Below are 13,327 nucleotides of genomic sequence, written 5' to 3' on the forward strand. Positions count from 1 at the left end.
CTCACAGAGTGATTTACTACATAATTGACCCATATAAAGCTTTCTAAACTAACTTGGAATTGGTACTGGACCTACAGTTTTAAAGTGGGATTCGAACCACTATGTACCTCCACCAGGTATCAAACCTGGAACCTGTTGATTAAAAGGTGACGACGTTACCTCTAGCATCGGGAAGGCCCCACAGACACTGCAATTTGTTTGATGAGAAAGGTGATAACATCATAGTAGGAGATGAAAGCAGTTGCTGCAACTTCCAAATAAATCCTATCATGCCACTCCAAACAATGAAATCCTGCACACTGTTGCTTCATCAATGGATACAATAGAACCTTCGATGTTCCTCTCCAGGTGCAATGGTGGGCTTCATTTTCTCTCTCTCTCCCTTTATTATTATTATTATTATTATTACAAACCCCCTTTAAACATTGCCATAAGTAAAAATCAGGGGGAATCAGGTTTGGCGTACACCACAGAATGAAATGCCAATTATTCAGGTCCTTGACTGCCACATGACACAACACTTCCCAGCAATGGAAATGTTGAAGGTACGGTTTAATGTCACAAATTTGTTTCTGTCCATTACTTGGGTCAACTATAGTGAATTGCCCAGAAGATATGAAATACACCTAATGGCCATTCACAAATTTTCTTTCTGGATAAACTCTTGATCACAGTTTCTAAAACTAGTTTGCAGTAAATATAACCTAGACTAGCCATAAATACTGTTACACACTATTTTGAAAATAAGTTTAATATGGTTTTAGATTTTTAAATTTAGTATGCTAAACGTATAAGTTCACCGGACAAAAAATTAGTCACCCCCTCTGCAAAAGCAAGGTGGTATCCAGATGCCCCTACAGATGGCATTGCAGAGGAGTGGCATGGTGCATTGTGTCTGGATCAGTGCTATGTGACTATAGCAGTAATGTTGAGTGCGCAAGATGTTGTCCAGTACGAAAATAGTGTGTCAAGATGGGCAAAGCCAGGGATGTGTCGGAGTGGGAAAAAGGGGCTATCATGTTTCAGCGTGCCCATGGTCACACAGTGAGGGAAATTTTCCGGATTTGTTGGGGTATCGACGCGAACTGCCCAACGTGTGTACAAGGAATAGTGTACCAATGATGGCAATGAAACACGACGTGAGAACTGTAGTCGGAAAAATGTCCTAACCCAGAGGGACCGGAGACAAGTGTCACGTCTTGTGAATGACAATCGGTTTCAAAGCAGACAAGAATTGTTGCAGTCAGCAATTGAAGGTCCATCCCAACCAATTTTCGAGGAAACATTGTGACGAGAACTTCATGCCATGGACATATGGAGTCGGGTACCTCGAAAGAGGCCTTTGCTCGCAGCGACACATAAAGTTGCACGTCTGACATGGGCCAGACAACAACAAATTTGGACAATGGTGGACTGGAGGCATGTAATGTGGTATGATGAATCACGATTTTGCCTCTTTTCAAATGACGTAAGGCTTCGAGTGCACTGAAGGTCAAATGAGGCATTTCATCCAAAGTGTGTGTGGAGGGTGTAGTTCAGGCAGGGGGTGATTCTGTGATGTTTTGGGGGTATTTTTTCTTACTATGCACTGGGCCCACTCTTTCAGGTGACCATGAACATGAACCAATATGTTTATTTGAACATTCTCGGTGATCAGGTGCTTCCCTTCAGTCAACATCTTCATGATGAGCATGCTGTGGACACCCCCATTTACCAAGATGACAACTGCTGTGTTCATGCGTATGTGAGTGGTTTGATGAACACCCAGGCACCCTCTCGCACCCCTTCCTGACCACTAAATCACATGATCTTAACACCACAGAACATTGATGGGACTATTTGGAACAGCGGGTGAAATGCCGAAATCAGCATCCCGGCTATTTGGAGGCCTTACGTGATCTTCTGATCATTGAGTGGTGTCAACTGGATGTCGAATACCCGCAGAAACTTGTGGACTCCTTACCTCGGCGAATCGAGGCAGTTATCAGGGCCAGAGGTGGTGTTACTCGGTATTAGAGTGGTCTCCAGAGAATGACTAATTTTTTGTCCGGTGAGCTTATATTACACACAAATGGCACGAATCAGTTTTCAAAATGTCCACTTTTTGCCCTCACACACGCTCGAAGTCTCTCTGGCAAGACATCTATTGCAGCATGGATGGTCTTGAGGGAAATTGTGCCACTGCTGCCATTAAGGAGCACTTTAAAGGTTCAATGATAGGGCCCCTCTTCTTCCAGACAGTCCCCTCTAGCAGCAACCACAGTTTGTCCAGGGTATTGAGATCAGGGCTATCAAATGGTCAACCAACAGTGGAGATGAAATCGAGTACGCTGGTCTCTAGTCACCTTTGTGTCATCCTTGACTTATGAGCTGGGGCAGAATCTTTCTTGAACCTCCAGGGTTCATGGTGAAACATTGTTTGGTTCTATGGCATCATTAGAGAGCCAGGACACTTTCAACATACACTTTTGCACGGGTTTTTAAGCCCTTTTCACAAAAGATGAGGCCTGGTGGAACTCTCATAGCTCACCCCCCCCCCCCCCCACAAAACTATGACTGAGGAGGGCTGGTGGCATCTCTGAACTTTGGGAACTCTCTCACGAACTTTTCGAGCTTGAAGCATACACCCTTCCATTTTAGCGGTTACAAGTTTCTTCATTGATTGTTGTGAAACGTTCAGCTTCCATGCCATTATCACTTGCTTCCGGATGGAATTTCGGCGGATGGGAGACACAACTGCTTTAAGGGCCACCGCTGTTCATACCAACTCTTGGGTGATCTTTCACACTACCAATCTTAGTGAATCTATGGATTGTCAGATACACAAACCTTTTGCTGATCTTCAGGGTTTTTAATGGCTGGAAAATCTCAGTGGGTGACTCTCCAACTATAAGCAGAGCAATTATGGCTACTCTTGTTTTCATATTTGCCCCGCTCCATGATAAGCACAAGCAGATACACGCTTACTCTTTCACAGTCAAACACACAATGGACAGGAGTGAGCTTCAGCACAAGCATGGGTTATGAGCCTGACTACTGGATGTACAGTCCAAGCCGAAAGTTTGTTGACAGTATCTATGGCAAGACTAGGTATTTTCAGAAATTTATTAGAAAATTAGTTCATAAACAAAATGACTTTCTCCAAGGTACGAACTCATTCACAAAGGGAAGTAGTATTTACATCTTGCGCATTGTGTAATGTTATGAAGGCACATATTCAAATCACTTATCTAACTGTACAGAAAACAGAAGAGTTTGACAGCAAAGTACACTGTGTTTATGGTTCAGAAAAGATGTATGTTTAGTTATATATACACATGACACCTTACCACTTTTTTCTTTCCTGAGCTTTTTGTGTTCGATTGTCCTTGCAAGGAGAATTTCACACTCAAGTCATCATTTGCATCAATGCATGACATTTCCACATCCTCGTTGCTCTCAGTTTCTGCCAACTTCTCTGATACACACTTGATGGCTTGTACCCAGTCTTCTCTGCAAGAGGGGAAACAATAATAAAAAAACCCTCAAATTTACTTTCCCTCACACATGGAGCATTACATAAATCATTACCAGAAATTGCCACTACAGGTGGTACCAATAAGTGAAGTTTAGAAACCAAGCTCTATTTTGAGATAATATGTATGTTCTCTTTTCTACTCATAGGCGCAACTTGGTGGAGACAGGGGGGAACTTTCCCCCTCCAAAAAAATAAAGGTTATGAAAATTTAGAAGTAAATGGTACTTTTGTTACCTTCCTAAAACTTGAATAGAAAAGCAACGAGTAATTTTTATGATTTTACAAATGTAACAGTTACTTACATAAATAGTTCTGTATGATATTTTTATGGCTTTGAAAACCCCTTGATACTGCATCCCTCTCCCAAAGTTATGCTCCAAGTTCGATCACCCCATGTTTCTACTTATAGTGACCTGGTAACCCCAGCCTTCACCTTATCATAGAAATCAAAATGAACTTCAAATCTCTCTGACAAATAGTTCTACTACTACGATTTTCTCACAGAGCATTTGTAATTTAATATTTAATCAGTAGAACATTGTTTCTTAATATATGAAAATTGTGTATAGATACTTTAGCAGCATCTGTTAAATTGATACCTAGCACATCTTTTAAAAATCCATAAAATATACTACTAATGTTTATCCCTTTCAAACATTTAGCATTCCTCCTGAGTTTCTCTACACCTTTTTCATTATAATAGTGCTTCACACACATTTGGCATGACAAAAAGCAAGTGCAAACGTACTTGTGTAAGCGAAAGAGATGTGATAACAGACACATACCTCTCCTTTTCTGACTCCACATGGAAAGTTCTTTCTATAACTGTTGTCCATTGAAGACCTCTAATTATAAATGTGTATGGCTTTGGCCTATCCACACTCATTATTTGACACCCTTTAACGGTGAAGTTGTTCAGGGGATCACTGAGCCCATGTTCTGGCTTGTTCTTGAAGCCGATGAGGGATCCATCATCCATAAGAACGAAGTACCTCGACCGCCAGTTCTTGATATGTTCACCTGAAACGATGAAAATGATCACTAAAGCAAGCTTAAATCAGGAAAGAGCAAAGGATAGAACATACTAAACCATCTAATGAGTTGTCCTTCCCATGCTCGACAACGGCCAACCTTTCAAGTAGAAATCATGCAGTATTGCGTTCAGATAGTGAGCCCAGTCAAATTAATTAGGATCTTACTTAAAGAGAAAATTTATTCATACGGTGCTAAAGAGTGTAGCTGCAAACATACACAGTGGAGTACACAATTTACAGGGTCATCGAGAATGATTGCTGGGATATTAAACTGTTATTATAAAAGAAGTATTAAATGGATATAGCGTGTGGCGTCTTAAAATGTTCAGAAAAGTTTAAGGTTTTGTGTGACCTTGTGTGACCGTGAGGCTTAACATGGCGCATACACGGGAGCGGAGTGCGAGACTACTCTGTTCACTCCACTTTAGCGTGAGTTGGCATGTGGCAGGATGTGGACCGTTCAACAGAAGGCTGAGTTTGTGTTGATGTATGTGGTATAAAGAAATGAAATCGATTGTCGCAGTGCAACATAACTGGCAACATTTGCATCCACGAGAAAACCCTGCAGATGACAAAGCTTTCAATCGGTGGCTGAAACAGTTCAGAGAAACTGGTAGTGTTGAGAAAAGAAAATCTTCTGGCCGACCAAGAACATCGAAGGAAGATGTAGAACGCATAAGGCAATCCTGCATTAGAAGCCCAAAGAAATCAATTGCTTGTACGAGGGTCACTATTTATATTTTGAGCCTAACAATGAAAAAACAGGAATTTGGCATTGAAAACTGCTTTATTGTTTTTCGAAGTATTCTCCTTTATGGTCAATACACTTTTGCATTCGTTCGAACCATTTGTCAAAGCAGTTTTTCCAATCTTCTTGAGACACCTCCATAATATGGTTTTTGAACGCATCAACGGCGTCTTCCGCCGACAAAAATCGTTGTCCGTGCAATTTATTCTTGACATTCGGGAATAAGAAGAAGTCATTGGGTGCCAAATCAGGACTGTACGGCGGATGACCCATCAAGTCGATTTTTTGACTGTTCATAAAGTCGGTTGTTAGACGAGATGTGTGACAGCTGGCATTGTCTTGATGAAGAATGATCCGACGGCGTTTGTTTGTTTTCCATATTTGACCGAAGACCTCTGGCAAACAAATTGTTGTGTACCATTCAGAATTCACCGTTCTACGTTCCTCTAAAGGCACAGTTGCCACATGACCACTTTTCCCAAAAAAACAGGCGACCATTTGTTTCGATGTGCTTCGAGTGCGAACAACTTTTGTTGGATTGGGTTCATCTTGAAACACCCATACAGTCGACTGCTCATATGCATATATCCATGATTCGTCACCTTTTACAATCTTATATACGTCTTTTGAAGCACCACAATTGTATTTATTGAGCATTTGTTTGCACCAATTGACGCGAGCGTCTTTTTGAGTTTTTGTCAAATTGTGTGGGATCCAACGAGAACATACCTTTCTCACAGCTAAATGATCATGTAATATTTTATATATGCTGGTGGAACTAATGCCCATGGTTGCCTCAATCTCACAGTATGTCACATGACGATCTTGCAGTATTAGGTTTTGCACAGCATCAATGTTTTCTTGAACAACAACTGATTTTGGACGACCTTCGCGAATCTCATCGGTGAGCAAATGGCGGCCACGATTAAATTCGCTATACCAGCGTTTCACAGTGGCAAAGGATGGGGCTTCATCGCCAAATGTGGAAGTAAGTTGATCGATGCACTTTTGTCTTGATAATCCACGTCGAAAATCGTAAAAAATCATTGCACGAAAATGTTCAGGAGTTAATTCCATTTTATTGTTGTCGCGCAATCTCCAAGGCAACATAAACAACACAAATCAAGCTATTGACAAAACATTTGAAGTACGTTATGGTCAATAATGCCAGACGATTCCCTGCTTAACTTCAATCAGTGTTGCCAAGGCTCAAAATATAAATAGTGGCCCTCCTAGAAGTTTAGCGTTATGGATCCAAAAACTACCATTCAAAATGTTCTGCACAAATGCTTAAGGCTCCACGCTTACAAAATTCAGCTGCAGCATGAAATTAAACTGAACTACAGACAAAAACGTGTGGCATTTGTTGCATTTATCCTCAACAGCATCGATGACGATGCAACTTTCCTACAGCATGTTTGTTTTAGTGACGAAGCAACATTTCATGTGAACGGGTGCATTAATCGACATAACTGTCGCATTTGGGGTTCAGAGCCACCAAGAGAGATTCACGAGTACCTTCGCAGGTCACCTACGGTGAACGTATGGTGGGAACTGCTGTATGATTGCGTTGTTGATCCCTTCTTCTTCAATGAAAACACCATTACCGGACATGTGTACCTTGACATGCTTCAACAGTATGTATTTCCACAACTTTAAGACTGGGAAAAACAAAAGGGGAGTAGAGTTACTTTCATGCAGGATGGAGCTCCTCCTCATTTCAGAAGCATTGTTCGTGATGTCTTTAATGAGAGGTTCCCACATGCCTGGGTTGGAAGTGGACCAATACCCTGGCCACCTCGTAGCCCAGACCTAACACCACTAGACTTTTTTCTGTGGGGGATACGTTAAAAACATTGTGTACGCTGAGAAGATAAGGAACATCCAGCACCTTAAAGACAGGTTCGCTGCAGCAATTGCAACTGTAATTCTGGACACGATTCAGAAGACATGGCAGGAGATTGTATACCGTCTAGACATCACCAGAGCTACAAATGGCGCCTATATCGAAGTGTACTAAAACTTTGAACTTTTCTGAACATTTAAAGATGCCACACGTGTATATCGATTAAATACTTCTTTTATAATAACAGTTTACAATCCCGGCAATCATTCTTGATGACCCTGTATATTCAATGGACATTCACAGCCATTTTGCATTGTTTTATGTTTAAAAGGCATCAGGCTTTGGCTAGGGCTACAAGATGTGTGCTGGTTCGTCTTTTGGGGGAAGCATAACAACTCTTCTCCTGAGATTTTGGATAGTAACAACTGGGGGGTTTTGTTGTGCTGACCACATGTTATCCCCCCCAATTCTGATAATCCCCGTAACTGTTGGAAATGAATGAATTATGTGTATGTGTTTGAAGTTCTACTCTATAAGTAAAGCAGTTTCTGAACCCCCAGAGAGGTAAATATAGACCAGGGGGGGGGGGAGCATTGGTGCCATCGAAGTTTGAATTCTTCTAATACAGTGATTTTCGACTGGTCCGTACACACTATAATATAAGCCCATACGTCCATACCAATCAATCCAATAAACAGTGAAATAAAATTATGTTTTTCTTTCTCCGACTGAACTTTCATCAAGTGTTTTGCCCCCATCCCACCCTCTCAACACAGGGGTTGCGAACGCCTATGGATGTGACTGCATGGTAGGGGGCAGGGGTGGCCACAAGGGGGATTCATGATACCCCTGTATGGAAATTTTGGGGGGGAGACAGAATTTTATACCAATTCTATATATCTTCATACAAAAATGGGGGGGGGGGGGATCGTATCTTTTCATTGACTTGTTATTGATTTCTAGTTTTGCTTATTATGTATAGTTTTTTCTACCTACCTGTGGGTGATGGGGTTGAAATGAACCACCACCTCCCAAGCCTTTAGAATCGGTTTGGATGGAGGGGGGGGGGGGCATTGTATTCACATTAATACAAGGTTAGTCGAGCAGACAAACTGTGCAGAATAAGGTTGACTAACAATGGCAGTGAGCCTAAAGTATCTAAAGTAAATATATATTGCTTAAATATGTATGTCTGTATTATACAGTGAAGCAACCACAGGGGAGGCAGGGAGTCATTGCCCCCCCCCCCAACCTTTGGTCGAAGACAATTCTAGGGGGGAAAGGGGGGACAAACATTGATGGCCAAGAGCACCTGCAGTGGGGCACAAAGGAGCAATTAACCCCTTCGATTTCAAATTTTATGCAAATAAAAATATATTTTGTAAAATTTTCTTGCTTGCTTCGCTCGCATTATCTGCTTTTCTCGTTTTCGTCAAGTTCAGAGCTGTACCTATGGGCGGTGGGAGTCAGCCATGGGCACCGAATGATCTAAATGAAAAAAAGTTGTGAAAGAGAGAATGCCTTGGCATCCAGTGAAATTATTTTCACTCTATTAAATCAATATAGTTTTCAATTGCAAAAATTGGATCTACAAATTTTCTTTCTCGCAATGTCCTTGTTCTCTGTAATGTAATGCATTTAAATAATATGTGTTATATATTTCAATTGAATAAGCTTTGAATACATACACAATTTAGTGTTAACTTGTTGCATATGTATTTTCTTATTTTATGTCGCTCCATGTTGCATATGTGTAAAACATATGTTGTACATGAAAGTTACACATATATCTTCGGAATGCATTTATCATTAATTTTCTGCCATTCAAAAATACAGTTTGTGTGCTTGATTTCCATTATTAGCTAATGTGAAATTGACGGTGTTGAAAAAATATTTCAAATCGTTTGTTCGAAACAAATGCCTTAGTACAGACTTCTACCCCCTTTTTGCGTAAATTATGAGGATAATAACTACTATAATGAAATTATTATTGGTACGTTTATCCTGGTAGTTGCCCCACCCCCACAGACAAAAATTCGTGGTTGCACCTCTGGTATTATATTTTTCCGCAAATTTTGTCTGACAAAATAATTTGTGTAATTAATTCGGCATAAACCGGGGGGGGGGGGCAAATGTTATACCTTTTGGGGGAAGCGCGTCATGGGCCTCCAGGGGGATGGGCACCCTGGTAGGGGCGGGGGTAAGATAGTTGTGTGCTGGATTCATGATATCGCTACCGACGGTTCTGGGTTCGAGTCCTCACGTGGACATGGGTGTTAGTTTGCACTGGTATATTGCTTATTTTACGACGCATTTCTTACCACTCACGACGATATAAAAGATTCATTTCTTAAACTTGACGAAGGGGCATTCACAAAGAACAGTCAGAGACCTGGAATTTGAACTCGGGAATTTCGGTGGCATCATCGCCGAGATTAACCTAAATAGGCACATGAGGGACGAAAAATAATAATAAAAAACCACGCAACACAAGACATACACCGATATTAATATGAAAGTTATTAGCATTTTAATTACTTATAGGACAGGAATGTCCAGTTTCTAAGAATATTTTCTAGACGGTAGTACAAGCTTGCATGATGAAATTTCGTATTCTGACGAAAGACAGCTGTGAAAGTATCTCTGCCATACGATCCCTTAAAATGTCAAGGTCAAAATATCGTTAACACGGAAATAATATTTTCCGTCCAGACGCTTTCGCTGGTGAAATGAAAATTGCGCTATTCCGAGCCATAAAGCAAATTTGGCAACGCTGTCGCAGACAGAGCCCACCTATAGTGACGACGATACGTAAACAGGGGCTCGAATTAGCAGCGTGTCTGCGTCGCAAAAGAAAAGACCTCGATGATCTACTCTCGCGAAGAAGGAATGTGTACGAAGATACGTCATTGGAATCCGCAGCACAGACACCACGCGCGCAGGCGCCCATCGGCCGAGGCGGCCTGTTTTCACAACCTCACGCAAGGTGATCCTCGATCGCCCGCTGCAAGGCAACTTTCATTGATAAGCAAATATGTACAACGCAGGTGGACAAACATGCCGTGCCCTGATCCGCTTGCTGCAGTCTTTCCTTCCATTTCACACTGAAATGCATATCTGTTATTTATCGTCAACTTTCTGTCTTTTTTAGTGAACCAAGATAATGGGGAAGAATGGTTACATGCAAGGCGCGAATTATCGTGAAGAAGATGCGTTTGCCAGGATATTTTTTTGGGAATTAAAACAACTGTACTGGAAAGTTATGGATAAACAGAACCGAAATGACAACTTGTAAGACACTGTCACAATGTATATTAAATGCCATGAATGCATTCATAAAATGCAGCTCTTGAACTAACCATTAATAATAATTGGACATACAGTGAAACCCCGATTTTACGTTTCCGGATTTTTAATTGTAATTTTTGTTCGTTCAAAATCATTAGGGGAGGTGGTAGAATCGAAAAGTTTCCATTCCGTCTAGGACAATTTTGCTAAATAACTTGTTTATATTTGCGAAATCATCAAAATTACTCTTTATTACTCTGCTCCTCAGGTCCCAGGAGATTTAGAGAAGTATCTTCAGGTTGTAAATTTTGTATAAGCTGAAAATTTGGGGTCTGAGAAAGAGAAGAAGAAGAAGATGAGAGAGAGATAAAGAGAAAAGAGCAGATTTTTCTCATCTCCCGTCTTTCTCCCCCCCCAATTTCCTTTCTCTCCTACTTTCTTTCCTTCCTTCTTTTTCCATGACCCTCTCTCTTTCTTCCTTTCATTCTTTTCTCCTTCTCTCTATCTACTTCTCCTCTCCTCTTCTATTCTCTGACTCTTTTTAGAGAGAAAAATGGAAAGGGGAGGGAACGAGAGAGAGAGAGAGAGAGAGAGAGAGAGAGAGAGAGAGAGAGAGAGAGAGAGAGAGAGAGAATGGTATAGTCTCAATCTCACTTAACACTTCCGTATACATTTGGTCAAATAATATTTGTTGTACTGAAGAAGTTCTTGCAACACATGAGTGGGTCGCTACCATTCTGGGGTTTCTCCTTTTGTTGTTTGCCTCCAAATCTGGGGTTTACCATGAGCACTGCTATGCGTCACAAACTCTCTTGCAAACATCTTCAATGCATTCATCGATATTTATACATAACTTGACAACATTTAGGAAAGGGTCCTAGTTACACGTCTACGCAGGGATTCCCAGTCTCCCAAACATCTCTAACAGAGGTAAATTTGCATCTCTACCAGGGAGGGCTTTATCCCCCCGTATAATATAGTCGTTCTTTGGAACACACATCTTTCCGTTAGATTTTCAAACGTTTCAGCAGAGAACGGATTTTTACATACTAAGAAGTGTTAGCGGTGGCTCAGTCGGTAACGCGCCTGACTACCATGCTAAATGTCATGGGTTCGATCCCCGGCCGGTTCAAATCCGGGAACTTTTCTAACGTTGGAAGTGGCCCCGGCCCCCACCCAGCGTCGAATAACATGGGTACCTGGGGGAAACCCTGGGGGGTAAAGGCGGTCAGGGGCGTGATGCTGATCACATCACCCCCCCACTCACGACCGGATCAAGAAAGTGTGGGGCGTTACCCCCACACCCCCTATACGCCTTCATGGCGTGGTGGTAAGCACAGGGGAGCACTTTACCTTTTTTTTTACTTTAAGAAATGTTAGATATGTAAATATATATTTCGTTATTTTGTTTTTAGTCCACTTTATGCACAGTAAGGTTAATCGTGGACGACCCGTTGGTCAGAGGCGAGTCCGTCGAAAACTGCTGTCCTTTTCTGCATCACGCCAATAAATAGTCTCTCCCTTATCGCACAACGTGCTAGCAACCTTGATATTCTGACGTCACCGTGGTGCGGAATGATTTCATTGGTAGGCTAAATGCCTAAGTTGTTGGTTTAGTTTAGTTCTATTAGCATAAATAATACATTTGTAGTGTATTCATGCTAAGAGAACCAAATCCAACAGACCTAATCTAACAACGTAGACATTGAGTGTCTCACGTCAGAACAAGAAGTTGGTAGCGCGTTGTGCGATAAAGGAGACCACAATAAATGTTTCACAGCCATTTGCGGTTCCTGTCTGCCCAAGGACAGAGTCGCATCAATAACTCAGCCGTCGGACTACCCCCAAATCGACTTAACCCAGATCGCACTGCACAGACAGACTCTCCGGGAATTAAACATTTCAGTCTTCCCGTCCCTTTTCTGAGAAGACACCTGTGTTTTCCACTATTACTGTACCAATGTTAAAATGGAACGCAATGTATATGACAGAAGGAAGAGTTCAGGGTAGCTCGAAGGATTCTTATGGAGCAAAAACATGAGAATATGTACATAAATATGCAGAAAAATCACTAAAATCTATAAAAAAATGTACTCCCTCTGTCCCATAATTATTGTCCGGTACACTTTTGTTTGTGGTCACAAAATACTTGTCCGATATTCAAACTGTGAGACTTGTGTATCCAGAAGAAGAAAATGCAACACGGGAATGAGTCATACAACGTTATTACTCAAGGATCAGTACAAATTGGCCGATCAAGTATCCAAAAGAACATAAATAAAAAGTTACCATTTTGGCATACCGGACTATAATTATGGGACAGAGGGAGTAATAATTAATACTTTTCGTAGTCTTCATTCATTTCCCCATTCGTGAGCCGCGGTAGCTCAGGGGGTCCCGGGTTCGATACCCGGTGGAGGCACATAGTGGTTCGGATCACACTTTAAACTGTACGTTCAGTCACGATTAGCCTTACTGTGCTTAAGTGAACTTAAAACACCAAATCAATCAATAAACCGCGGTAGCTCAGTTGGAATACCATCTGGCTACCACGTGGAAGACCCGGGGCAGGATCACGAAATTTTCCAGTTATTTCGATGTTTCTGCGCGACTCTGAGGCTCACCCAGCCTCGTATAAATGGGTACCTGGAAGCAACCGTTGGGGGTAAGGCGGCCGGGCGTGATGGTGATCACATCATCCCAACTACGGCCGAGAACAAGAATATATGGAGCTCTATACCTCCACATCACCCCATATGACTTCATGGCATGTATACTCACGCACAGGGGCACCTTTACCTGTGCTATTTATGTTTTCGTTCTTAACTTTAATGAAAATTTCGTCACCCCTCAACTCCATTTCAAAAATATGCAAAATTACATTGTAAGTACGT

At 41.6% G+C, this 13,327-nt stretch overlaps 1 protein-coding gene across 1 annotated transcript in view; it reads right to left on the bottom strand.

Annotated features, from left to right (window-relative positions):
• The window catches only part of Akt (AKT serine/threonine protein kinase), an 89,012-nt gene that overhangs the window by 31,340 nt on the left and 44,345 nt on the right, over positions 1 to 13,327 (bottom strand). Inside the window, exons 4-5 of the mRNA XM_083114129.1 lie at positions 4,303 to 4,537; positions 3,330 to 3,492 (exon numbers count right to left, since the gene is read on the bottom strand). Coding sequence (XP_082970255.1) covers positions 3,330 to 3,492; positions 4,303 to 4,537 — 398 coding nt within the window. The remainder of the gene's footprint in view (positions 1 to 3,329; positions 3,493 to 4,302; positions 4,538 to 13,327) is intronic.

This window comes from Lepisma saccharinum, chromosome 28 (genome assembly GCF_977018435.1).
Source record: "Lepisma saccharinum chromosome 28, izLepSacc3.1, whole genome shotgun sequence".
In the NCBI taxonomy this organism is placed as follows: Eukaryota; Metazoa; Arthropoda; class Insecta; order Zygentoma; family Lepismatidae; genus Lepisma; species Lepisma saccharinum.